We start from the raw sequence: 27,673 nt of genomic DNA, 5'->3' as shown, positions 1-27,673 counted from the left end.
CATGTAGATGGAACATCTGCCGGGCAATTTGGCATTTATTTTAGATGTTCTGTGACGAAAACAACCAGAATGGCACTGAAGATCGGTTTCGTCACCACAACATACTTTGCTTTGTTTATATAGGAATTTATGTCTCTACGAATGCTGCTCTGCGCCCAGTCGGTTTGGTTCGATTAGAATGATGACCGAGACAACTTAGGCTATGGGACAGTATATTATGTCTGTTAACTGTTAGCGCCTGCTTTTTTATTATCTTTTTTTAAAAAAAAGTAAAGACGAACTCTCTTTATAACACTGGCTAATTCACTTTCATGTAAAAACCCCTTTAAAAATGTTTTCTACATCCTAGACGGGATTCAAACATGTCTTTCCAACAGGTGGAAAGAGTTCAAGAGTTGCGTGAAAATGGGATACACAACCGGGAGGGGGGGCGCACTGATGCCGAAGAAACACATGAGATCTGACATCTTGTAACACTTTTTTTTTCCTTTTTCTAAAAGTCAAATTGTCACCGATGATTAAAAAAATTTGAAAAATATTGTCACGATTAATGAAAATCATGCAGGACAAATTATTGACTTCAAAATCCAGAGTATAAACATTTTCAACATAGGTGTGAACCTGAGGTTACCTTATTAAGTCGCAAGAGATCTACTTTGAAGAGATAGCATTTTTAAGCAGATAAATGCCGCTATCTCTGAGAGAGAGAAAAAAAATCCGGATTTTTTTTTTTATCTACCTACTTCTTATAACGTATTTTCTGTAACTGAACTAATATGCAAATATGATGTACGTTCTTTTCCCCTAATTCTTTTTCGTTTGTCCTATTTATTCCTCTGATAGAAAGACGACACAATTTATTTTGCAAGAATAGACTCATTTTCCTTAGGCATACGACTAATTCTAGTTATAATTTTTCACACGCTTTTGTGAAATAGACGATAATGTTCTCGGTATCTAATAAAATCTTTAAAATAGTCTTCCAATATATCTACCCACCTTGTTATCCGTTTTTATTGGATACACTGGTTAATTATATCTACAGTATTAAATTATTAAATTATCTACGTAAATTAAATTAACCCGGAGGACGACACTACACTTTATGCATTACAAAGTACAGTGGTTAACGTGTGCTTAAAAATAGTTAATTAGATACATGAATTAACCCTTAGATAATCACAAAAATGGTTAGTATTATATATATACATTCGCAAGATAAATTCGTAAAAGTAAAAATAGCATAATCGCCAGACAGACTCTGGAGATAGTGCAGACCGACATATCTAGCAACAGTTAGGCCTATTAAAGACAAATTAAGATAATAATTTGATAATAATTAAAATAATAAGGCACATTTTCAAATTTTAGTACTCATGAAATGTTCCTGTTTTGGTCGTTACAGTTTATAGTATGCGAATTATTATAGTTAATTGTTAGCATCTTTTAAAACCCTTTTCAGATATTGTTCGACATCAGTATCTAGAAAGCATGTGAGTTTAAAGTGACACAATAGCACTTTATCTCCCATTTTCTTTCATAGCACGATTTATTCTTATATTGGAAGAATGCATTGACTTTCTATATTTCAAACGAAGGCGCACTGGTTTCCATAAATTAAGGAACAAAGAGAAAAATGAAAACAGTATGATATGAGATGTGAAAGAAAGACTCAGAAAAAATTGTAAATAAATAGTTTAATTCCACAAATGGATACATGAAGACAATGGTCAAAAACAAGAGGTCAAAATAAGATTGTCGAAGTGCCTAAATAGGGAATGTCTCACCCCCTCACAGCACTGTATTACTGTGAGGGTTGCAACGATGTTTCTGGGACGTTCTAGGTAGATATGTTGCTGCTCTCAACTCTCCCTAGAGGCATCTCAGACATGTTCAATAGGATAAAGGTTAGGAGACATGGCTGGCCAGTCCATAAGTACAACAGTCTCTTCTTGAAGATATTGGTCCACGAACGTCGCTCGATGAGAACGTGCATTATCGCCTTGTAGGATAAACTCTCTCCACGTTTTCACCCGCATATGGACGAACATAGGGGATAGATACAGGACTTCGTTGTTATGAGTTGCCACATTCATTGCTCTGCTAGGAGCATACAGGTCGGTGCATCCACCCAACAAGGTTCCTCCCTCAAACCATCATACTACCTCTGCCATGAGTCCTTTTCATGGATATTCATGCCTGAAAGGGGACATTCGGGGGAGAGAACCAGGGATATTCATCCTTGGTTCTCTCCATATCAGAGCATGCCTGGGACTCGCCTGTAATACCGAGCCCCATTGGTCTTGGGTCCAGTTGATGTGGAGCCTGGCCTATTTCAAACGTTTTCTCTCCTATGTCCTTGGGATAGGCGCACGCAGATTACTGGTCGCCTAGCAAATACACCACCTTTGTGAAGCCTTATGAGCACAGTGAAAGCAGATACCAATGTACCTGTAGCTTACACGAGTCAGATCGTAGCTGAAACGGAGTACTCCTGTTTCGGTGACCAGGTAATCGGAGATATCGTCACCCACTGCGGTTGTAGCCCGTAGCCTTCGTTCGCTTTATTTCCCAGATGCTGTTTGTGACTGCTGGAATTGGTTCTATTGGCGACTCGCACGCAACCATCTAACTACCTCCGTCTGCCTTTCGATGACCAGCCATCATCGGTTAAATGATGCTTTGCAGCCATATCCAAGAATTTTGTTATCATGAAGCGTCTCTGTTCTTACTCCAGACAGGAAATGGAAAACCACTCCTAAACTCTCGCTTTTTATGCTGTGACTCACTGGCATATACTGCTGACAGCATTTGAATGCGATAACCAAACTCAGCATCACGTTTTAAATAATGACGCTGACTTTCATGCTTTTCCCCTTTCCTCACCCTAAGTATTGCGATTTATTCTTTGTTCCTTAATTTATGGAAACCAGTGCATATACAGAGAATAAGACAATTATTCAGGGTTGGATGGACTGCCAGATACTGGAACATCCATAGCAGGCAGATCTAAAATTTGAAAATGTGACATTTTTGTTTAAGAATTTTACGCTTGTTCAATGGGATGTGACTGCAGGTGGCATCGTATTCCTTCTTATTGCATCTGATATACTTATTTGTTTTCTACTCGAACAGTATGCTTTTCCAAGTGAGCTAATGGACAATTAAAAAGAAGCAAACTCACATTCCAAATTCTATGAATTTCAATCGTACAAAATGGCGTTAGTCTTAATTGTCTTTCTTTATATTTCTCTAGATCTATTATCTGTTGCGCACACCGATGTTCACTGTACGCTGTTTCTTCTCAGGCGCAACAAATGCTAAACTTAGAAGATAAAAAAAGAATTTTAGTGGATGCACGGTCCTATCTAACGGCGAAGTGTCAAAGTGTGCACTCGTGCGCTGGACAGATTATGAATTACACGCTCAAGTTCGTTGAACTCGACATGCTGCACTTAAATTATTTTAAAAATGTGTGGAGTAAATTTAATTTTACTGTCTAGACTGAAATCCGTGCCAAAACCTCACGAACCTTCTTACATTGTAGTTTCGCTTCCTATTTACATTATTTTAACTTCGGTCAAAAGAAAGATTACTTCATTTTGGTGGTTATGGTTGGTAATCTTATGCAGTTCGAATCACGCAACAGATCGGCACACTCAATATCTACTTGAGAATAAATTAAAATCCCGAAGCATTATTTAATCGTTTTGAATAATAATAATAATAATAATAATAATAATAATAATAAATCTCCCATTTCAGGTCTGTCATCTTCACATCAATGATGTGATGCTCTCAAACATTCTTTACTACGCATTTCGAGATTTTATTAACTTGTCTAATCCCGAGGTCAAAATTGCGTAGTGTAATAATCGTTTTAAAAGTTACTCGCTGTTAACAAAAACAAAATAAAAGAAACAGTTTATTACTATAGCTGTGAATTTACGTGTTAATGATTCGTGTTCCTCTGTTCTTTTTTTATTACATAAGAAAGAACCGAGAGACGTTTTAATTTTTTTATCTGAAATTGCTATGGCAATACAATTACAACCGAACTACAGATGATTTCTAACTATTTTGATGGGGCACATGCTTACAAAAATCGAAGGGCATACTGTTCGTTAGAGAATGAGCATGGTCTTTTTCCCCCCTCTCTCAAGATTTTGTCTTCCCCCACCCCCAATTTTGTCATGCATTGGCAAAATATCATATAACGCTTTTATCCAAATGTAAAATACCAATATTCTGTACACATGTGCTATTAAATGAAAAAATACGAGGATGGTCTGAAATGTTCTGGGCCTGGACCACAGATGGCAACACTATCAGGAAGATTTTTTTTTTCTAAGTTGGTACATCTGTCATAAGCATCCATGTGAAATTACAAGTCATTCCATCAAATACTTTGTTTTATACAGCTGTCTGAATCAAAAGTGTTGTCTGTATCCTTTAAAATGGATAAAACTGAGTATCATGCGGTTATAAAATTCTTTGTAAAAGAAGGTTTAACGCCAAAAGAAATTCATTCGAAGTTCATAAAAGTTTATGGGCACGCTTCTCCTTCGTTTTCAATAATTAAGAAATGGGCTGCCGAGTTTAAACGTGGCCGTACCAGCCTTGAAGATGATCCACGTGAAGGACGTCCAAAAAGAGTGACAGAAATCACGGCTCAAGTGCACGATATAGTATTGGATGATCGGCCACTCAAAGTGCGTAAAATTTCTGAGACTAGAGGCATTTCAAAAGAACCTGTAGGATATATTTTGCATGAAGAATTGCATATGAAAAAGCTTTGCGCAAGATGGATGCCGCGCTTGCTCACAGCACATCAAAAACACACTCGCATTAAAATCTCTGAACAGTGCTTGGAACATTTTAATAAGAATAAACCTGATTTTTTGCGTCGATTTATTACTTTATTTATTATTTGGATGAGACTTAGATTCACCATTACACATCAGAATCCAAACAGTAGTCAAAACAGTGGACAGAATCCGGATGTTCAGCGTCAAAGTCAGTTCCATCATCAGGAAAGGCCATGGCGTCGGTGATTGGTGATGCTAAAAGCATTTTGTTTATTAATTATCTTGAAAAGGGTAAAACTATAACCGGGGAATATTATTCCGATCTTTTAACCAGACTAGACAATTCGTGAGAAAAGACCCGGTTTGCAGAAAAAAAAAAATCATCTTTCATCAGGACAATGCCCCTGCCCAAGGGGCAGGGACATTGTCCTGATGAAAGATGATTTTCCCATTGCCAAAAGGTATTTTGGCAATGGGAAAATTGAGGGATCTGCACTATGAATTGTTGGAACATCCACCCTATTACCCAGATTTAGCTCCCTCTGACTTCTATCTCTTCCCAAAACTAAAACTCTTCCTCGCTGGTCAGCGTTTTTCTTCGAGGAAGTTGTAGAGGAAAAACGCTGACCAGCGTTTTCCTCTACAACTGCGATCAAGAGGTGATTGCAGTTGTAGAGGGGTATTTTTCAGATCTTACTGAGAACCTTTACAGGGACGGGATAATGGGGGGGGGGGGGTGGAGCATCGCTGGAATAAATGTATTAGTCTTAAGGAAGATTATGTTGAAAAATAAAAATAATTTTTAAATTATAAATTCGTTTTTTCATTGTTAGGCCGAGAACTTTTCAGACGGCTCTCGTATATGTGCATGTGTGTGTATATGTCTGAAGATGGCGGAGTAATATTTTGGCAACATTTCTGGTTCAGTAATGTTAGGCTGCCAAAAGAAGATGTTATAGGTTCGATTCTAGTCGAAAACTAGAGGATTTTGTTTTTTAAATTTTATTCAGCCGGTTCCCGAATGAATCAATTTTAACAAAGGGAAAATAAGTTTTTCCCTCTTTCATGAAACTCGTAAAATCAACCGTAGACTCGCACTATTGTATATAATAACATTACCAGTTGGGGTTTAGGAACATGAGATGGCTGCAGCTCTCTGTCATGTTGTCTATTATGATCACTGATCGTTTTGATATATCACTGACGAATAAGGATAGAGACTGGATGCTTCCCAAAAGTTATTTATTGCTAAAAGAGAGGCCCAACTACTCCATTTGGGAAATAAAAGGCGTTATTAGTGTGTGTGTGTGTGTGTGTGTGTGTGTGTGTGTGTGTGTGTGTGTGTGTGTGTGTGTGTGTGTGTGTGTGTGTGTGCGTGTGTGCGCGCGCGCGCGTGCGCGTGATTACGTACATGTACTCCCAGGCATGCACTCGGTGGTCAAAATATCGTAGACATTTTCCAAGATAATGGAATCCATTAACTGCACGTCTAATTATATGGCAGGCATAAACCGTTGGTGTGTTGCCTCCAGAAGACAGTATCGATGTTCAGGTATGTGTGTGACAATCAGCAAAGATTATTAGTGGCTTTATACGCGAGATAATAATATGAGTCACACGTGCTGATAAGAGTATCTTAGAAACAGCTTCTCGCTTCTGATATTCAAGTACAGAGTTTCGAATGTACCGAGAATGAAATGATAAATAAAAAATGTCAAGTCATCGGCGTGTATGTCGGAAGTAAGAGATCGATGGTAAAGGCAGACGGAGGGTAGTGAGGAGTACAGCTGATGTGCAATAGGTCACATAATGCGTGATATAACTAGAGACTGCAAGGGAATGTATCTATTAAATAGCTTTTTAACTATGTGTCAGACATTTTGCCTAATAAGATATAACAATAAACATGGTACTACGCCATCAAAAAAAACAAAAAAAAAAACAGCTGGTATGGGATAAATGAACAAACATCAGAATTGGACATACCAAAACTGAAGGAAAGTCGAATGGAATGAAGAAAGGAAAGACAGACATGACTACAACAACACAAAGCCATTATGCTTGGTCACAACACTCAAGGTGCAGGCAGTGGAGTGGTTATGTTTTCTTAGAACTCCTTCGCAGTCCTTACTTCACTGGTCCTTGCATATCATACCAGTAAAACAAGGACTTGATCTAACTGAATTGGTGTGCATCATAGGCAACATCACTGTTGATCATGTACATCAATTCAGTTGACAAATTTCCTTGGACACCTTCAACAGGATAATGGGGCATATCTCAGGACACATGTTGACGAGGGATGGTTTTGGCGGAAAGTGATCATCTCACTCTACGATCTCAATCGTATTGAGAGGGTTCAAATTTTCAAGGTGTGGTTAAACGAGAATGCGTGATGGGTACTCACTGGCAACAGATCAGCTATGAGTCTACAGACTCCATGGGCACCACCATGGAGTCTGTAGACTCATAGCTGGAGGTCAACTAACATGTTACCAAACACTAACCATCATTCTCATAATCACTGTCATATTTCGCTTTAAACTCACTGGCCGACAAAACACTCACAGTTGACCCACGCAACCCGGTCTAGTCATCCACCGCACCCTAAGAAAAAAAACTACTCTTCAAGCGCTTGTAAACTAGATTCTCATTCAATCTGTCGGGATGATTCCAGTTCTTCCGACATTGGTCACGTACTGAAACATTTCCTTTGTATCAATCCTGAAAACCCTTTACATATCTTATGTGTCTTTATATTATCCTCCCTGTGTCACTATCAACCAATTTGTGTAACACAAATCTTCAACCTATATGCTTAAGGTGCATTTCACAGACTTGCCACCATCTGGATCAGTGGCCTCTGGCTCTTCTCCATCTCTTCCATATCTTCAAGAAACGCAGGTGATTGGATATGTGCACAACAGACAGAGGGGTCGGATCAAAGCCTTAAAAAACATAAAAAGTCCTATCTCTGCTTGTCAGAATGTTCTTTAATAACCAGGTAATCAAATGAACTATTTTCAAAGTTTGCAACATGGCCTATGAATTTCAACTCACAATCCACAAGCAGCCTTAAATCTCTAGTCTCATTAATTTCCTGCAGTCCCAGTTGCATCAATATAGCTAGTAACCTTTTCATCCCCAAATGCATAACCTTACCTTCTGACATATTAAACCGATAGCTATTCTTCTCTGACCATACTATTAGTCTGCTTTTATCATCTTGCAATATCTCTACATATTCTTTATGACATACATGTATTGCTCTATCCAATTTTACATCATCGGAAAACAACTGAATATTTTTCCTCAGACAATTTCCTATATACTGATGTACAAGCTAAATAGCAACAGCCAACTACAGAACTCATTCTTTCATAAACTACTCGCTGATATCTATCCAGATGTTTTCCTATACACGTCACAGGTTCATATCGAAATCCATTTGCTACGGTTTATGTAAAATTCCATGCAGTATCTTGCCAAATGCTTGGAAACGTCCAGCAGTATCGTGTGTGGCCATTCTCTTTCTCAACTCATTTGTTACTTTATTATGAAAAAGGAAGTAAATTACTGAGACATGATCTACTCTTTAAAAAAACATGCTTCGATATCTTGTTATGCTATTTCTTTATTCTATTTCTCCATTCTTGAATTTTGTCCTTAACTGATCTCTTCAATATTATCATCAATAACCCTGCTTACTTACTACCTTGTTCGCTCTGTCTACCATGACAATACTAGAATCATTACATTATATCCAAATTCCTTCACCCATACACGGTACTAATGTACTATAGGTTGATCAACCAACCTCTCGTGAATGGGCCCAACATAAAAACAAACAAAAAATATATATATATATCATCTTCTGTCTGTCAGCCACGTCTCGCTAATGCTAATAACTTTTGGTGAAGAATTACTAACATGTGAAACGTTTCCAGAAACTAGTGGAGTCGATGCCCTAACATGTGGAGGCTATTCTCATGATTAGCCGAAATACTAAAGTGGATATCTCTGATAACGTCTCTCTCTCTCTCTCTCTCTCTCGTGTGTGTGTGTGTGTGTGTGTGTGTGTGTGTGTGTGTGTGTGTGTGTGTGTGTGTGTGTGTGTGTGTGTGTGTGTGTGTGTGTGTGTGTGTGTGTGTGTGTGTGTGTGTGTGTGTGTGTGTGTGTGTGTGCCCGCGCGCGCGCGCGTGCGTACTCGCATAAAACATTGATTCGCTTTCAGAAGTTCAGAAGAATACATTCCCGATTTTTTTATAACCTTGAACATGCTTGGTATTAGTGTATTATAATTTCACAATTATTTGTGGAGGTAATCATGCACAAAAAGAGCTTGGAGAGTCACCAGCATGTGACAGACGAGATAACTGGTAGTTGGAAGTAAGGTGAAACTAAATTACATTCTACGCATTAAAAAATTATCTTATTAGCTTATGGAAGATTTCACATTTTCTATTTTTTTTTTAATTTAAATTAGTTTTATTTTAAAATTATATTCAGTTTTAGATATGAATTCTGAGAATTCGTGTTTTGCATTCATAGAATATTATGATACAAACAGTAAGCGTTTATTATCTCTTGAAAAATGAAATTACCTCAAGTGGGACAATCATTCTAGAAATATTGAAAAACTTATTAAGATTGTAGAACTTTTACGGATAGCCAACCTATGGCGTATTGGACTCTAATGATAATAATAAAAAAAGCTAAGCCTATTTATTGCGAAAAGTATTAACCAAAAACCGATTTGTAGAAAAACTAACTAAAACTTAGTAATTATTTTTAGCGATTTTATTCTTTCTTGCACATCTTTTGCACGGCGTGTCATAGGGTTTTTGCCAGTCAGTTTACAACTGACGCTCTTGCGCTACGGAGTTGTGCTTTATTCATCTTTTGTGAACATTTGCAGTTTTGTACTTTTTCGAAAATTAAGCCTTGTTTATACATTCGGTTACCAATCACAGTGCAAAAGAATATGAGCAAAAGAAAAACTGAAAGTGACGCGTGAATTCAATGATCAGTGAGAAAATGAGTTCTTATTTATAGAGAATCCGTCAGAAAAACCGTTGTGCATATTTTGTGAAAACACTCTCACATAATGAAAGACATGATCTTAACAGACGCTATAAAACACAACATCGGACTGAAACAGAAGGAAAACTGAAGCTAGTGCTTGGGTCTGCGTTACGGAGAGGAATATTGTTTTTATATTAAATCGATATATCATGTCTATATTAACATATTTTTACTTGGAGTTTTTAAGGGTACAGGAGTTTCAAGGCGCATCTGAACTCGTATGCGAAAAAAAAAAAAAAATTGGCGCATAGAACGTAAAGGGTTGGCCACCCCTGTTCTAGATGTTTAAACACTTATAACTGCTCACACAGTAGGAGATATTATTTAGTGCTATTTTAAAAAAAAAAAAAAAAGTAACGAGAGTGCCAGTTATTATGTACAGTGTCGCCATCTTTACTCATAATACATAACTGCAAAATTTTTCGATAATATTCTCGCATTAAATATGAAATTACATTTTGAAATATTGTTTCATCTAAAGTTTAAACACATAAACTAACATTAAAGCTACTTGTAATTGTTCTTAATGTTAAAGTATCAATATTCTAACTTCGAAAGATTGATAAAAATTTAAATCAATAAAATCAATACATATCTAATAAATATAAATAAGAAGATGTATATTGATGAAATAAACTAAATATGAATTTAATCAACATAAATCTGCCAGATTAGTACTGATCATGATTTTGAAACACGCTCTAAAACATGCTCTCAATTGGCTCTTAGAGATTAAGATTTTTTTTTCCTCTTTTCCACTTAAAGTCTTCCCTTAACTTGCTTAAGCAAGTTCAGTGACTGCGTGATGCTGGTTCTTTGGTTTGATGAATTAGAGCTTCATATACACGATTTAAGTGTATATCAATGTAAATGTAAGCACAATTAAATGTTTGACATCTGTCAAACATTTAATTGCTTGTATCAAATATACAAGATGTTGAACTTCTAACATTGCAGTCTTGGTGATCAAACTACCCACTTATAATTTTGCATATTTGCTGTGCTGAAAATAACCACACGCAGCACACCCACCCACCCACACCCACACGAAACATTTTGGCCTACCTGGCTAGCAACAGTTGCACATTTTTATTACTTAAAAGGAAGACAACTGAGTTGCATGATTCATATAGTTATGATGTATTCGCGAATTAAAAGTATTAACAAAGTATGATGAAATGACAAAATTTACTTCGTTCACAAGATAATAACATAACTTTTCTATTATTCCGCGCAATATGAATCTAGACATTCCCATCTAAAGAAGGTTGGAAACTTTTCATGGATGGGTTTATCTTTATAGGATTTGCCATGAAATAGAATAAAACTTACACTGGAACCAAAAGTTGCCCAATGATTAAATAACTGCAGAACCTTTTCCCTCTTTAAAGATCAAAAATGGTATTTTTAAGTCACTTCGATGCCCCAATAAGTAAATGTGGTGGTTTCACACGGGACGAAGATTGTTTACTTCCTAAAGATATTCACAGACATCCCCAATACAGCGAGATTAATGCATTGCTGTTTGGAAATCAGAGGCACTCTCCACTCGATCACTAAGGTCGAGAAACTTGTTAAATTTTGTTAAAAATATACAGAGGGGTAATGATTACATAACACCTCTCTATATATTTTTAACAAAATTTAATGCAAAATAAGCTTAAAAATAAAGCTCAAGTACACCCGTTTTGAGCAGAGTACATATGTTATAGCTAAAACTTGAAACCAGCTAAAACAGCTTTCGCCCTCACCATCTATATTTTCTATAAATTCGTGAGTAGCTAGAATTCCCGTCTTCTAGTCAAAATTCGGCGAGTAATTTAATATTTTTTGTAATGTTTCCATAGAAAATTCTGTGATGGAAAAGAGTTTCCAATCTTTGGAGTTAACAGCATGCGAAGAAGATCGTGACTTAAACGCCGTTTATGACGCGAGGAATTTCATAGCCATTTTCAATAAGGCTAGTCGGTTTATGTACACCACAAACAGCGACCCTACTTAAGTGGCAAAAGATGCAGAAGAAGAAGAAGAGGATAGTCGGTTTATGTACTCATCACTCTTGGAAGTTATGGAAGCAGGGGTTTTCCACCTCGGAAAACGAGAAATCCTAACAGGAACACTTGCCAGAAAACAACGGGATTTGTAGGAGTGTTCAATTTAGATCGGGCAGTTCGAAATAAGTGATAGGATTCACCATATCGAATAAACAATAAAATAAAAATGGGCTAATTGTCACATTTTTTTCCCTTAAAATAGATAATAGGTGTTATGTTTAAACACATAGCTATTTTCTTTGAAATTATAACACTTAAGTGAGAGTAAAGCAGAAAACGAATTAGTCGAATAAACTGCTTATCTTGTATCTACTTCAGTAACAAAATCCAATACTCAAAGATCGATTTTTCTGAAGATCCATAATTAATACTAGTTTGATTTGGTTTCGACAGGAGTTATTATTTCTTAATAAATATCAAGACAAGTCAGTTTTATATCAGAGACATATTGGAATACCTTTCTTTCGTGTTATTCTTTCCTTTGTCTGTTCCACATTTCATGCTTCCATAATTATGGATCTAGACTTTTACTGAATCTATTGAGATAATGTAAATAAATCACTTCATTATTCTTAAACCACTACCCGAAACTATATTGCTCAAGTCCAATCTGTTATTATTATTATTATTATTATTATTATTATTATTATTATTATTATTATTATTATTATTATTATTGTTGTTGTTGTTTCTGAAAGTATAACTTTGTAGGTATTTCATTCACTCTCAAACGTTTTTTTGAAAAAAATTCATCTTTAATGTCGCTTAGTTTATCCATTATCTTATACACCTGTATTAATAGTCCTCTCTGCCTTTCAGCACCAGCAAATTAAACGAATGTCTCTTTTGTAATAGGGGAGCTTATATACTTGAAAATGAAATATGTGAAGCCTTTCCCTAGATTTGAATTAACCGAGAGTCTGTTTCAAATTTGCAGGAATTATACCGCAGAATTATTACGCAATATAAATAGATAGCTATTCACAATCAACTCATTTTATCGTTAAATTTCCAAACAGTAAAATGGGCCTGTATTGAAGAGCTCTGACTTTCGAGGCGACTCTATCACAGAATGTCCCCTTTGCAACATTTCGGTTCAGGAAATTCCTGCTCTAAGTGATGTTATTGTGAAGTGGAAACGGCTAGGAGCAACAAGAGAAAAATCACAACCGCAAGGCCACATAAAATCACAATAAAAAGCAACACCAAGACCACAACTATTCGTCGGGAGAGAGCCGAAAAATATGGATTTCCAAGGCCGCGCAGCCACCATGGAAATCCATAAGCCTTACATCAACAAGGGCGTTGCCCTTTCTGATGTCAAGCTGTCCATCTGGTGACCACTCTCCCCATTGGACTCTAGAACATTGGAAACGCGTTCTCTGGAGTGATGAAACAAGCTTCAACATCTGACAGTCCGACAGACGAGTCTAGGTTTTGGCCGATCTCAGGAGGACGTCACCTGCCCGACCGACTGTGTTGTGCCAACTGTGAGTTTGGTGGAGGAGGTATCATGCCTCTAGTTCTAATCATGGGGAATCTTAACACTGTGGCCTATAGTGACATTCTAGACAATTCTGTGTTTCCAACTTTATGGCAACAGTTCGACGAGGATCTTTTCCTGTATGAATACGACAATGTCCCCTTGCACAAAGCGAGGTCTGTGCAGGAATAGTTTGATTAAATAGATATTGAAGAACTTGATTGGTCTGCACAGAGTCTTAATCTTAACCCCATTGAACACTTGTGATGAACTGGACCGCCAATGTCGAGCCAGGCGGAATCGTCAGACACCAATGACCGACCTCACTAATGATCTGGAAGAATGGAAGGGAATTGCCGCAGCAACGTACTAAACTCTAGTGGAAAGCGCTTTCCCAAAACATTCCGGCCTGTTATAACAGCAAAGATGGACCAACTCCTATTAATGCCTTTCACACACACACACACACACACACACACACACACACACACACACACACACACACACACACACACACACACACACACACACACACACATACACACACACACACACGCACGTACGCATTCATTGCTTCTCCTTATTATAACTTTTCGTTAATAAATACAAACCTGAAATAATAAATGACCCAACAGATTCTACTCTACCCATTCCTAGCGGTTGAGCTATGGAATAACTGCAGCAGTCTCACCTGGCTGTTAGTCCCGAAATGTATATTTATGAACAGCAGAGTATATGCAGTGATCACACTGCATATACTATATACTCTGCTGGTTCATAAATTGTGGAAGACACTAGTCAAACTTAAGAAAGCATTAAACTACTCCATGTTCATTAATTATTACGGTTTTAAATGCAAAGTAATTAAAGAAAAAAAAATGGAGTTGAGAATTCGTGAGATCAGTGAGGACTGTCGAAAAAGCTGTTTAAAAATTTGTAGCAATCGGCTCACAAATGAAATATGCTTACTTTTGGTTCGGCAGCGCCAATTGTGTAACCTTCCGAGTATGGTTTCGATGACCTCAAGAAGCCACTGTCACTAGCAGTCATTGTCAAACGTTCAGATGCCCTTGTAGATGAGAAACTGGAATCGTCCACATCGTAAGCAACCTTCGACCTTCGATACGACATCATGTCACCTACACCGTCATCACCGTTTCTTGTGGTCAAGGTCCTGGAAGACCTGCGTGCTGTTGACGAGAGAAGGTCATCCCCTTCGTCTCTATAAGTTTCGGACCGACGGAGAGAAGAAAATGTTTCGTCACCTATTGAGGTTCGACTAGTCCTGGAGAAGGAATCTTCAATGTCGTAATGAGATGAAGACACTCTGGATGAGGCACGGTGGGAGGTTCGACTATATTCCTCTGCAGGTTCTGAAAATGTATCAAATACATCTTGTAAGTTTCTAATGGGCATTCTAAGGGATAACATATCAGATAAAATATGGCAAATATTGTTGTTGTTGTTTGGAACCATGACTAGAGCAACTAAAGTGAAGAAGACAATGGATTATGTCTGTTAATTGCGTGTCGTCGATGAGCCTTTTTTTTCAGGATGCAGAACCTTGCAATCTCCGTAAATTATCCAACTCACCTTCAGTTGAAAAGTCCATATAAAGGTTCTTTGCATTGTACACGGGATTCAAACCCAGGTCTATTTCCAACTAAAGAGCATTGTCGTTATCGAATTAGCTTCCGAGGCTCTAATATGACAGATAAAATGTTATATTATAGTTATGTTAAAGTTCCATGGCCTTTTACAGAGGAACTGCCAGGTTATCTAACTCTTAGCTCACCCCTGGCGCTTATGTACTATGAGTTTCTTACCTTTCGCGAAAATGATTAACATTTTGTGCACTCTTCATACTTCTTGCATTTTAAATAGTGCGACACTGAGGCAACATCCCGGCCGCGTTTTGTGAATCCCATATCAGACAATTGCCAGTATTATTTTAGTATTTTCCTGGACTTTAAGTCCAAAGCATAGGCTGTACAGGACCATGTTATTCTGTTGGATATCAGCATAACATACTATAGATTAGCTTTGCTTACGCATTTTTGAATATTAATAATGTCGCTATTTTTTAATATTGTTATTTTAATATAATTATGCCATTGATGCCATTTGTAAACTGATAATTTTCCTCATGATTCTCATATCTGTAAGAAATATTAGAAATATTTTATTTCTAACTTGGCTCTTAGGTCCAAAAGAACATTGGATCGAACACCGTATATAATAATGATATAATAATATAATATTCAATTAAAATATAAATGGTACGTGGCGAGTGCTTAGAATTTAGGATTATAATATGGATATATTTTGCACATATAAAAATGCTTCGAATCTTACCATCTTTGTATCTGTACGACGAGGAACTTGATCGATACGATCGAGAATAGGACATGGCAGCTTCTTCCTCAGTCGCAAAAACTGCCTGATGGGAAAAAAAGCGAGATTATTAATAATTATAGTATTATTATAATTATACTTCACATAAAATAGACAGTAAATTTTACTATTTTGAAACTGTTATAAAAGTTTTACTATTTTTTATATTTATATTTTTATATTTATATATATATTTTTGCTCGTTTTGCTTTGCGCTAAACTGAATTGAGTTTGGTAATTGAGATTCTATTTTCTTTGAAATGTATACGGGAATATTTTGATACCAAATAAGGAAGTGTTTTTGTTGAATGATTTACCAAATATAAAAAGAGTAATTGTTTGGCCACGTATTGTACCAAATATCTGATTTTTGGATGCACAAAAAAAAACCCATTAAAACTTCTTTGTTTCCAGATTTTATTCTTCGATAAATGTGTGAAGTAACTAGGATTAGTAAAATATTACTTTGAATGCTTCAATCATCGTAGCTTTCTAAATATTTTTCTTTCTAAATTCTAAATATTTTTTGAATATCCATTCGTTTGGTGTAAACCAAAGAACTTGTGAGAAAGTCACTAATTTACTTATTCGGAGTGAAATATATCTAAATTATTTAATGTACACTCCTTTAAATGAAAAATCCGGTCAAAATAAACAAATAAAAAGGATATCTAAGATATGATTCGCTGCCTATTTGTAGGTTGCAATTTGTCTAATTCCGCGGCTAAAAGAGTCAACATAGACAATATTTTTAATCAGATCAAGGTGAGAAAACATGATGCCATCCAAAACGTAAACAGTTAACCTGGCAATAACATAACAGATTCAATTACGAATATTTTTAACTAAAAAAAATGTAGACCTTTTTGTATTTCCCGAATGCTTGGATTCAGTTGGAATTAACAAGTGCAGATTAACAAGATACGCTGCATAAGCTAGTCTTTGAACATTTCGCTTTGCAATAATAAACTTCAGTCTTTCTAAAACTCAAAGATGTGAACAAACATAGAAGATAGTTTGGGAGTAATTTGACAAGCATGCCAACAGTAAATGAAGAGGATGGATGTGACGTGGTTGATGACAGCCTGTTAGAAAAGTTGCCAAGCATTGACACACACACACACAGCATACCACATTGGGTGCCAGGCATGCCGTATATACTGTATGTATGCATATGCTTAGTAGCATTGCTGACGTCACACATGCTGATGACATGGCTACTAGTAGCAATGATCTTATTTTATCGTTCCATTTGTGCTCAGCTATTTTTATGCATAGATATGATTATAAATAAACTTTGTTTGTAGATAATTTTCGTAGTTTGGTAACTTTAGAGGAAACAGGAAATTTACATGTTATATAGCCAAATAAAGCACAATAAACAAATAGCTTTATTTTGCTAAAACAATTTGTTTAAACCGCCAAAACTGATTTTAATGTTCAACGATGAAAATGAACAGCAGGCTTTGTTCTAATGTCAACAGCCATCCTCCGTAGGGATACGCAAACCGTCTTTCATTACAATGTGCTGCTGTACAGTTTCACTGACTAGACACTCATTTCAGGTGTATTTGAACTCTCATCAGTAACCAGAAAAAAAAGAAAAAAAAAAGCCACTTTGGTTTGTTGCATTGATGAATCCTCTGTTCCCTCTCTGGATGAAATTATCTGAGCACAAATGCAAAAATCTAGAATAAAATCTCCTCTGTCATCGATATATTTGGACCTATCTATTTGTCAGGCGTAACAAGTTCGAAGATAGCAGAATGTTAGGTGTTGTCATTTGTATATTAACAAAAATAATTGCAGCAATTCTTTCTATTTCTTCGTAACGGAGAGAGTTTTGAAAATCTGCGGCAGTGCGTGTGGGGGTTGGGGTACGTTTCACAACAATACGTCACCACCTATTTTTACTCCATCTACCCGTATGTTTAAAATAACTCTATTCTAGCTTGACAGATTTTAATGAAAAAATTAATTTTTTGGAATAATTACTAAAATTCTCCCAGTCTTTACAATTTTGGTTTAATCTGGACTATATGAGCCCTCAAATTAGACAAAGGTTATTGAAGACGATACAAAATTGGGTTAAAAAGGGCAATAAGCAAAGCCAAGGGGGGGGGGGGGGAAGGGTACAAAACAACTTACCAACTAAGTTGATAACAATAAATATCGATCAAGCTAATTGTATCATCGGGTGTGACCTGTAATGAGTCGTATTTCCTACAGGCCTATTAATACGATTGCTAAAAATTCCTTGCTGAAAAACGATCGAAATATGGCTGTGTGTCAGAAATATGGTCCATTTTATACTTATCACAAATTACCTGAAATATTTCAAAAATTTATTCACAAAAAAAAAAAAAAGCATTCAGAAACCAAACACTAGAACAATAGCTTCAAAATTCTCTACTGGAGTTCAGTTAATTCATTCTTTATTTAATTTTTTCAATAATGATGTTGCCTTTGGTTATATTTAGATGAGGTGGAAGTGATGAACAGAGTTATCTTCTTACTCGACGGATTTCTTTTCGCCTGTCTTTCTTATAATTACTGCTTACTTTACGAACACAAATTTTAGGCATATAAGTTTTCCATTACACCAAAACAGTTTATCGGATGACAACAAAATTCGTCAGTACTATTTGCTGTAATACTCTCTAACAGTTTAAGTTTATAGAGACGGAGATCAAGACATTTTTTTTTCAGAATCCTCCATAGTAGTGACTATTGCATTTCGCTGGTTGATCGACGCTGTTGATTTCTGATGAGCAACCGAAAGAACCACCAACAAACACTATCGACTGTTTCTGGGCCGCATTCCGGTCGGCACGAACTTTTGCAAAAATTGCAAATGCCTTGAAAATGAAATGAAAATTATCTCTTGCTAATTTTATTTCTCTGCATCGTTTAATTTCAATGGCATTCGCCGTGTATAAAAATATATATTACGTTGTACTGATATTAAGTAAGGCTACAAAGTGTCAGTGTTTTTATGTCTGCGAAATGCGTATATTTTTTTAAAATATATTTTACACTTTTCTTCGCTTGGAAATCTTAGAAATCTTGAAATTGTAGGAAAACTTGAACCTGGCTATTAAGATAAACTCATCTTCTACTTCTTGGCGATCATTTTGTGGCCTAGCTTAATTGTCTGTTAGCAACTAGATTGATTTGCAACCATAATGATTTGCAGTCCCACACGGGACACATTTATAACGTTGTTAAGTTGGCAGGCAAACTCAAGCGCTTCATAAAAGTGGTAAGAGCTTCGAGATTTATATCAAACTGCAAGCAGTGCTGGGTCAATAATAGATAAGGAGGCATCTAAGATGTCAGCAAACTTTTGGATTGCTCGTTGTTAAACACACATACACAGTACAAGCTGCGTTTCTTTTGGCGAGTAGTCAAAATTCTTGACCTACTTCGTTGAAGTAACAAACCACACGTACACACTCGTAACACAAAAAAAAATTCCATTGCCAACAACACACTACATAAAATACGCAGTAATAGTAGTAATAGTCACGGATTAGGTTGTTTTGCACAAAATTCCAAGAATGAACTCTTAAAACATTTTTATTCAGATTTTCATATTTGGATTTGAACTGTCGCCCTAGTTTCTTGCTTCGTTTCCGTATACATTATTGTTCATAGTTTGCCATAATGCTGAGTATTGTTCATTAAATGTCCACTAGATGTCGCCACAAACTTAGAAGCTCGAAACCCAGAAAATTATTATTATTAGCTGAACTTTTTTTTTCAAGAAATGCAAATAAGGAAGGTTTTATGAAGAGCCTAAAATCAATAAACATTATTGAAAAAATTAGTTTAATAATTTTGTCATTTAAATTGCGTCAATGGAGGCTAGCTGCCCGTCATATTTAGATGAAAATGTCAAAATTAGAGATATGTTCGAAAGAAAAAAAAAACTAACAGTAATTAAATTATTATTAGACACTAATAAAATTTACAACAAAAATAATGCAAAATATCCTATGCTCTCTCTCTCTCTCTCTCTCTCTCTCTCTCTCTCTCTCTCTCTCTCTCTCTCTCTCTCTCTCTCTCTCTCTGTGTGAAATAGAAGCTTGATTAAAAAAAAAACTAGGATAGATTATTCCCACTTGCTACAGGCACATAATAACGGCAACTGTTGCAAATTCATATTTTTTTTAAAAAGGCGATACTGGGAGTAACAACCAGTTAATGATGCAAATTTATTAACTTCATCCGATACGTTTTGCTGGCTAAATACTCGAAAACTACACGTGCGTTAACATGCATATATACAGTTTCTCTACATTATGTTAATACAGAATTCTCCAAGCAATTTCGATAAACTGTTTAAATATCAAAATATACGAAAAAGGTTAGGAAAACATTATCTGTTTCTTTCGTTTATATAACATGAATTGATCTGAAACTTCGTATCTCTTAAAGAGCAGAGATGCGAAGAAAACAGACCAAGAAACACACTCAACATAGTACAGGTGCTTTTAAAACAAGAACATGAGATTTTTGGTTGTTTTACGTTTAAAAAACAACAACGTCGGTTTGTTCTTTATTAGTTAACTTTATTTGTTAATTAATTAATTTTTTTGATAATAAAATACAACGAACTGTATTTACAAAATCTGTTTTATTTTGTCACAGCTTTAGTAATAAATTCTTTCCTTGCTCATTTGGGCGGATATCTGAAAATTATATAAAAATTATATAACTAATTTGTGTGTGTCGTATTAATCCGTTTGAAACAATGAATTCTTTGGAGGTAAATTTAATTTTGGATAATGCATATGAAGTTCTCTTAATTCGTACTTAAATTATGCTTATTGTAATTTGTACTTCATCCTTAATTTAAAATTTAGAAAAAAGCACGTATTACATTCTTCTGTTAAGATTTTAATCGGAATAATTTTGATTGAAAGACCTGCTACCACAACTATTTAAGGCTAGCGGCATAAATGACTCGTGTTAATGTGTAAATCTGAATGTGCCGCAATACCTTGGTGTAATGCAGTGAAACTTAGATGTATAAAAAGATAGTGATTACACTAGTTTAGCCTGAACTGGCTTGAAAGGGATTACGTTTGGTTTTCAAAGCAAGGTTCTTGAACCACCCTTGGGACTAATTGATGTACTATAGGTTTTCATCTATAGCGCATTAGTACGATAGACACTTGTCCTAAAATTTTTCGGCCGCCTTAAAAATACGCTACAAGCGTTTGATTACATTTTTCAAAATGAATGAATTCAAGTGCATCATAAATGAGCATATATATTTTAACGTTAAGTAACTGTAAGAAAAATTTGATATTTGTAGTTACAAGAAATTCAGCCCATGAGTTAATGAACAGATTTAGAGTTGAATTATTCTTTCCTTATAATAATACAAAAAAAAAAGAAAGAAAGAAGAAAGTTTCCACATTCTTGTAGAGACGTCATTCATCACAGCAACTGAATCCAGATCCTTTTATAGATTATCTACTGTAAATGACTTATTTACTATAATTTTAGCATATAATTTTGTATTATCCGTCACCTATTAACCATATTATTTCTGGGAAAATAAACTAGATTATAGCTCTCGTTAGTGTATATATTTTTTTATAAATTTCGCGTCTGTTCATTAACAAGGATCTACGTGACTGGATTTATTTGAGTGCAAGATTTGGCAACTTGTATTTTCGAAGCTGGTCCTAAAATAAGCGCTACAAATCTGTCTCCAAACCCCCTTTCCCACAACTCCCCCTCTAAAAATCAGTTGCTGTTTTTCAAGCCCTTTCACCCTTTCCTACCCTATATAAATATAAAAAAAAACGCTCCGCCCATCCCTAATAATATACTTACTTACTTTCCGAGTCCGGAACACCAATCATATCCTTTCCATCCAAAAGACAGCGGCTTGTATCGCCTTGTCATTGACCTTCAGAATGTCATCCATGGATCACACATCGATTAGATCTGGGCAACATAAAAGATGTTCGTCAGTTTGGACGTCTCCGCAGTCACAGCTGTCATCATCTGCATAACTCCATTTCATCAGGTTACTTCTACATCTGGACACTCACTCTCTAAGACGGTTCAGAGTCCTCCAGGTGCTATAGGGTAGGTGATATCCCTTGGTTAACTCTTCCTTAATTATGGGGGCTTCTTGAAGTTGAACCGATTCCCTCCATAGAACAAGACGTCGCTCCTCAGGTTTATGGATCAACGGTTTCGTTCTTTGCATAAAACTATGCCTCGATTTGAGTCGAGAAGCCGTGATGATATGGCCGTACATTGGATGTCTTTCGTCCGTCATCTGCTTTTTTTTTCATCTCACCGGCCACTTGACGTCTTATGCTTGGTGGTGCTATGCCTGCTAAGGGATACGGCTTGTTGACCGGGGTTGGTCTTAGGCATCCGGTTATGATCCTAATGACATCATTTAAAGCTACATCCACGTGTTTCGCATGGGCGGATGCCTCCCACACTGGGGCAGCATACTCCCCTGCAGCAAAACACAATGCCAAAGCCGTCGAGCGAAGTACCTCTGGTTGAGCTCCCTACGTCGTGCCGGTCATTTTTCTTATGATGTTATTTCTTGCATAGATTTTTCCTTTTAGTTCCCGGCAATGTACCTTATACGACAAGGTACAATCCAGCTTAACTCCAAGATATTTGAGATTGCTGCAGTGTTCGAGGCGTTTTCCTCTCCAGACAATGTTTAACTGGCGTTTTGCTTCCCTGTTGCGCAGATGGAAAGCGCATACCTGAGTCTTGTTTGGGTTAGGCTTCAGGCAATTGGTCTCATAGTAATTGGAGAGTATTTCTAAGGTTTCTGTCAACCTCTTCTCAACTTCTTCAAAACTCCTTGCTTGACTGCATATAACTGTGTCGTCGGCATAGATAAACCTCCTCACCTTTGGGTGGGTTGGCTGATCGTTAGTATAAATATTGTAGAGCATCGGAGCCAATACGCTTCCTTGAGGTAAACCATTCTTCTGATTTCTCCATCTGCTTTTCTTTCCTTGCAAAGTTACGTAGAATCGTCGATTCTGGTTTTAACTACATTCATGAGGTGAAAATCTTTCGTTATTTGGTACAGCTTGACCAACAGTTTCTTGTGATTAGCAGTGTCATATTCTGCTGAAAGATCAATAAAAGCTGCTCCAGTCACAAGCTTCTTCTCGTTACCATCTTCGATGTGCTGCGTGAGATTCAGAATTTGGCCACAGCAGGACTTTCCGGGATGGAAACCGGCTTGCTCGGGTACAAGTTTCTCGTCAATGTTTGCTGCTATTCTTTCCAGAATCATTCGTTCAAAAACTTTATACAAGTGGCAGAGGAGAGAAACAGGGCGAAAATTCTTCGACTCTGTAGGTTCCTTTCCTGGTTTAAGTAAACCAGGAAAGGAACCACTACCACTTGAGCTTTCCTCCATAATTTGGGCAACTGTAGAGATTCTTGGTACTTATTCATCAATTTCACCAGCCATTGGATGGTTACCGAACCGAAACGCTTTATCTGTTCTGTCCGAATGTCGTCCGGGCCAGCAGCTCTATTCTCTTTCAGGTGACATATAGCTTTTCTTAGTTCTTCTTCGGAGAACGGAGAGGCTAATGAATTAGTCTCAGCTTCTTTAATGCGCGTAAGATTGGTTTTCAGTATCTTCTTGTCTGTCCTGCCATTCAATAATAGCTGGTGAGCGATCTGGTTTGGCGTGACCTCTGTTAAGTAAACTGGAGTTTTAGTCGGATCGTTGCTTAAATTCTTCACCAGTTTCCATGCTCGTCTGCTGTTCTGTTTCATATCCAAATCCTGCAGTAGCTTCATCCATCTCTTCTTTCTACCATCCGTGAGTTTGTCCATCAGTTTTTCGGCTTCCTCAATTGTGTCTACAGCGAAAGGATCCTTGTCATATCTGATTTTATATTCTTTTAGTTGTTCCGTCTGGTCTTCATTAAGCCCAGCGATATATTGAGTTCTGCACCCTCGTGGTATGTGCCGCTGAGATACTATTTTGATGGCATTCACGAACTCTTCATAGTTACTTTGATCCGCTTCAGGAGTGTTTACTATCTGGTAGAGTTCCTTCGCAAATGCGTCCCATCTTGCTTTTTTTAAAATTAAACCGTCGCTTAAAAGGTACTATCTCTGGATTGATAACGGCTCTGACTTCACAAGTAGCAGGTCTGTGCTGAGTTCTTGGTATCGGCTCTTCTACTATCTTCGTCGCTTGCACGGCTACTTGTTCACTGATAAAGATGTTATCTGGATTATATCCTCTTCTCCACCTTCCACTATTGAATGATGGTCTTAACTTGGGATCGTGGATCAGCTTCAGTCCTCTCTCAGCCCAATTTTCCAGCTCAGCACCATTCCTGTCAGTCATTTTGTAGCCCCATGTTAAACTCTGACAATTAAAGTCTCCGAGTATTATTTTAACCTTCTGGGCGTCAAAGTTCGTAGGTTCTTTGAAGACGAAATCTTCATTAGGTGGCTTATATACCGATGTGATCGTGCAGGATTTTATCTCGTTGGTTAATATCTCTATATTATTATGGGATGTCATATGTATAGATTTAATATCCAGGTCTAGTTTAGCAAATATAACACTGCCGTATTGCTCGTGTGGTCTCTCAGCTACTAATTTCATGCCATGAATTTTTGGTCTACTGCTGTTTACCCCTCGATGTGTCTCCTGGATAACTAAAACATGACATTTGCGTGTATCACACATGTCTGCTAATAAAACTTCCTTTTCGGATGACAGTCCTTCAATATTTATTGAAGTCGTCTTAAAAGCTAGCCTTGAAGAAGGCTGATTTATAGTTCGCATGATTGTTCCGGTAGCTGAAGGATTAGCCAACGTTGAGTTTCAACGTTGCCCAGGGTACGCCCGATTGTGATTTCTGAGTGATCGCTTTTGTATATAGCACAATCTACGAGGAGGCTCATTCAATGTACCCTAATAATATAATATATATATATATATATATATTATTCAAAAAACCTGGGTTTTTTCCATTTCTATTTTAATTCTCCCACATTGCCTAACCCCCCCACACACACACACACAGTAGTTGCACATCGCAGAAAGAAGAAAAGCCACAACACCCAGAAAAAGGTATGTGTAAATTTCTCTTCTTTTATGCTACATATATTTATTGGTAAATATACATCTACAATGCCCTAAGAATCCGTGAGTAAAAAGCCAATGACATTTAAACAGGGGCACTCCTAAACAGAAGCAGGCAAAATAGCCGTAAATATAATAATACATTTTATTTCTTACTTAGGCAACAACAGGCGATTTCAACATTTTGTGTTTCATCAAAGAATGAGTAACAGAACTATTTTCCGAAGCTTCATCTTACTGCTGGCCGGTAGTTTCGGGCTATTTGATAAGGATAGTTATACGAGAGCTAACCACCATACGCTGTTACAAACAATAAAACCATTTAAGAGATGAACTGTTTGCATCCATCTACATTTGCTACAGATCAAGACTTGCAATAATTTTTAAAACAGATTTGGAGCGCTTATTTTAGGACCTGCTTCGAAAATATAAGTTGCCAAATCTTGCACTCAAATAAATCCAGTCACTTAGATCCTTGTTAATGAACAGACGCGAAATTTATAAAAAATATATATACACTAACGAGAGCTATAATCTAGTTTATTAAATAAATACTTCCAGTAGTTTTTAAATTCTGGATTTATAGTACTTTGGATAGGTTAAAGGTTGATTGCAAAGATTTTTTTTTAAACTTCGAACTTGAATATCCAAAGAATTATAATAAAACGTATGAATGAATGAAGAAAGGGGGGAAAGAGTTTGAGTAGCATGGATATATATTTTGGGAGTGAGCAGGTTATGAGTAGTACGGAAACATTGTGAGCTAATTACAAAGATGCGCACTTTAGTAGCATTCTTTAGACGTCGTTCACAATCACAGCAACTAAATCCAGATCCTTTTATAGATTATCTATTGTAAATGGCTTATTTACTATTTTAGCATATAATTTTGTATTATTTTGTATTACTGCCTATTGTTAATAGTGAAATTGTTCGTTTAAACCTAAAGTGAGATGGCTCGATAATTTAAGTAGATTTCAAATGCAAAATTTCAGTAAAATCCAATCATTCAGATCGGAGTTTTTATATGGGTACATTAAAATCGAATCTAGTAAGTGCTTACATATTTTATTATGTTCGGCATTCTATTGTACCCATATAAAAACTTTGTTGTCAAACTGCATCAGCTCCATGAATTATTCAAATACATTTTAGTAAATGAAGTGGGTCAAAGGTCAGTTTTATATTTTGTGAGTGAAAAACACCAGAGGAAGAGTCAGTCCTAAAGCCACAGTTTGAGACCAATTAACTTAAAATAATAATAATAATAATAATAATAATAATAATAATAATAATAATAATAATAATAATAATAATAATAATAATAATAACAGATCAGCAAGTGAATTGTATACTAATTAATTATCACTGTTTCCAAACCGATATGCATAATATGAAATCCGTCACTCAAGACGAATAGGATGGCTTGTATATCACATAATACCGATATGTCCAACGCTGCCATGAGTCATCATTATACATAAATTATAATTAGATTCTATTCCAGCCTGAACAACTTTGTAATTGTTTTTTGTTTTTCTTCGAGTTACATAAATCCATTGATGAAGATCGTCCACATATTTTCAAAAACACTAAGTAAAAAATTAACTTCGTATATTTGTTCTAACTTTTTTCATTATCTTTTTTTCTCATGCCATCTAGTAAATCATGGTTCAACTAGGTGCAAACAAACTCCTGTCCAACATCCATCCATTAAAAGAATTACAAGCATTGGCGAGTAAAGTTGGGAACTATAATCCAATACTGGCCTGATTTGTATAATGGTATCGTAGCTTGTTTTTATCTTACAAGTAAAGCTTCTTTTAATTAATCCTCAACCTGCTGAGCTTGAAGTTCCTGCGACCTTTATATGCATTATTATAAAAGACTGAAGAGTAAGCGAAACAATTTGATTCAAATTTTTCTAATGTAATAAATGACACTGGTTGATTTCATTCGAAAAATGTATCTGCAAACCAAGAATCAAAAGAGCTTATAACAAATATAATAAATCTACGATCCTCTAGATGTCGCTTCATACTTTTCACATTGAATTGCGTAACAAACTTCACTCTTTTTCTATCTCACAGTTTCATTTGCGAGACCACTCTTGATAGAATAAAATAGTAAAGGATCGAGATGACTGTAGAAAGAAAATGGCGCTCGTAATTAAAACGCTGTTTTATTTATTTATTATTTTTTATTTTTACTTTATTTTTTTTTCTCATGGCGTTTGGTTACCTGCAACGTTCTTGCACTTTTCTTTTTAAGTGTTGAAATTCTAAATGTCAAAAAGACTGGAAAATTATCGAAAAATATTTTTTTCGATAATTTTCCAGTAATACTGTACTGTGTTCAGTTGAGCAATAATCCTATGTTTCAACTCAAGTTCAATGAATGAACACATAATGAACATAACAAAGTGAACGTGCAGATAAACACAGGAAAACCATTGGAAACAGATTCTAAATAAATGTAGCTTTATATCATTAATTTATTATTTCGTTTTAAAATTATTTTTCGGTCAGAAACATGTAACAATAAATACTCAGGATAATTATATGATTATAATCGAATGAATACGTAATTATAAAAGTACAGTTACGATAATGAGAGTTTTGTTTTAGATTCAACTAATACAAACGTAAAAAAAACAATAAATAAATAAATAAAATAAAAATAAAATTAAGTCAACCATCAGCTTAATATTGCAAGATATTTTCTT

The 27,673-nt window shown here is 36.0% G+C and overlaps 1 protein-coding gene across 1 annotated transcript in view; it reads right to left on the bottom strand.

Annotated features, from left to right (window-relative positions):
- Positions 1–27,673, bottom strand: part of LOC150105008 (protein Obscurin-like) — a 790,953-nt gene that overhangs the window by 675,467 nt on the left and 87,813 nt on the right. Inside the window, exons 9-10 of the mRNA XM_090395103.1 lie at positions 15,786–15,870; positions 14,400–14,803 (exon numbers count right to left, since the gene is read on the bottom strand). Of these exons, the coding sequence (XP_090251229.1) occupies positions 14,400–14,803; positions 15,786–15,870 (489 nt within the window). The remainder of the gene's footprint in view (positions 1–14,399; positions 14,804–15,785; positions 15,871–27,673) is intronic.

Source organism: Typopeltis vanoorti, chromosome 7, assembly GCF_054136105.1.
Source record: "Typopeltis vanoorti isolate ZY-2024b chromosome 7, IOZ_Tvanoo_1.0, whole genome shotgun sequence".
Taxonomy (NCBI): Eukaryota; Metazoa; Arthropoda; class Arachnida; order Uropygi; family Thelyphonidae; genus Typopeltis; species Typopeltis vanoorti.
Note: the sequence above shows the minus strand (reverse complement) of the source record. Positions and strands in the feature narration are given on the sequence as shown.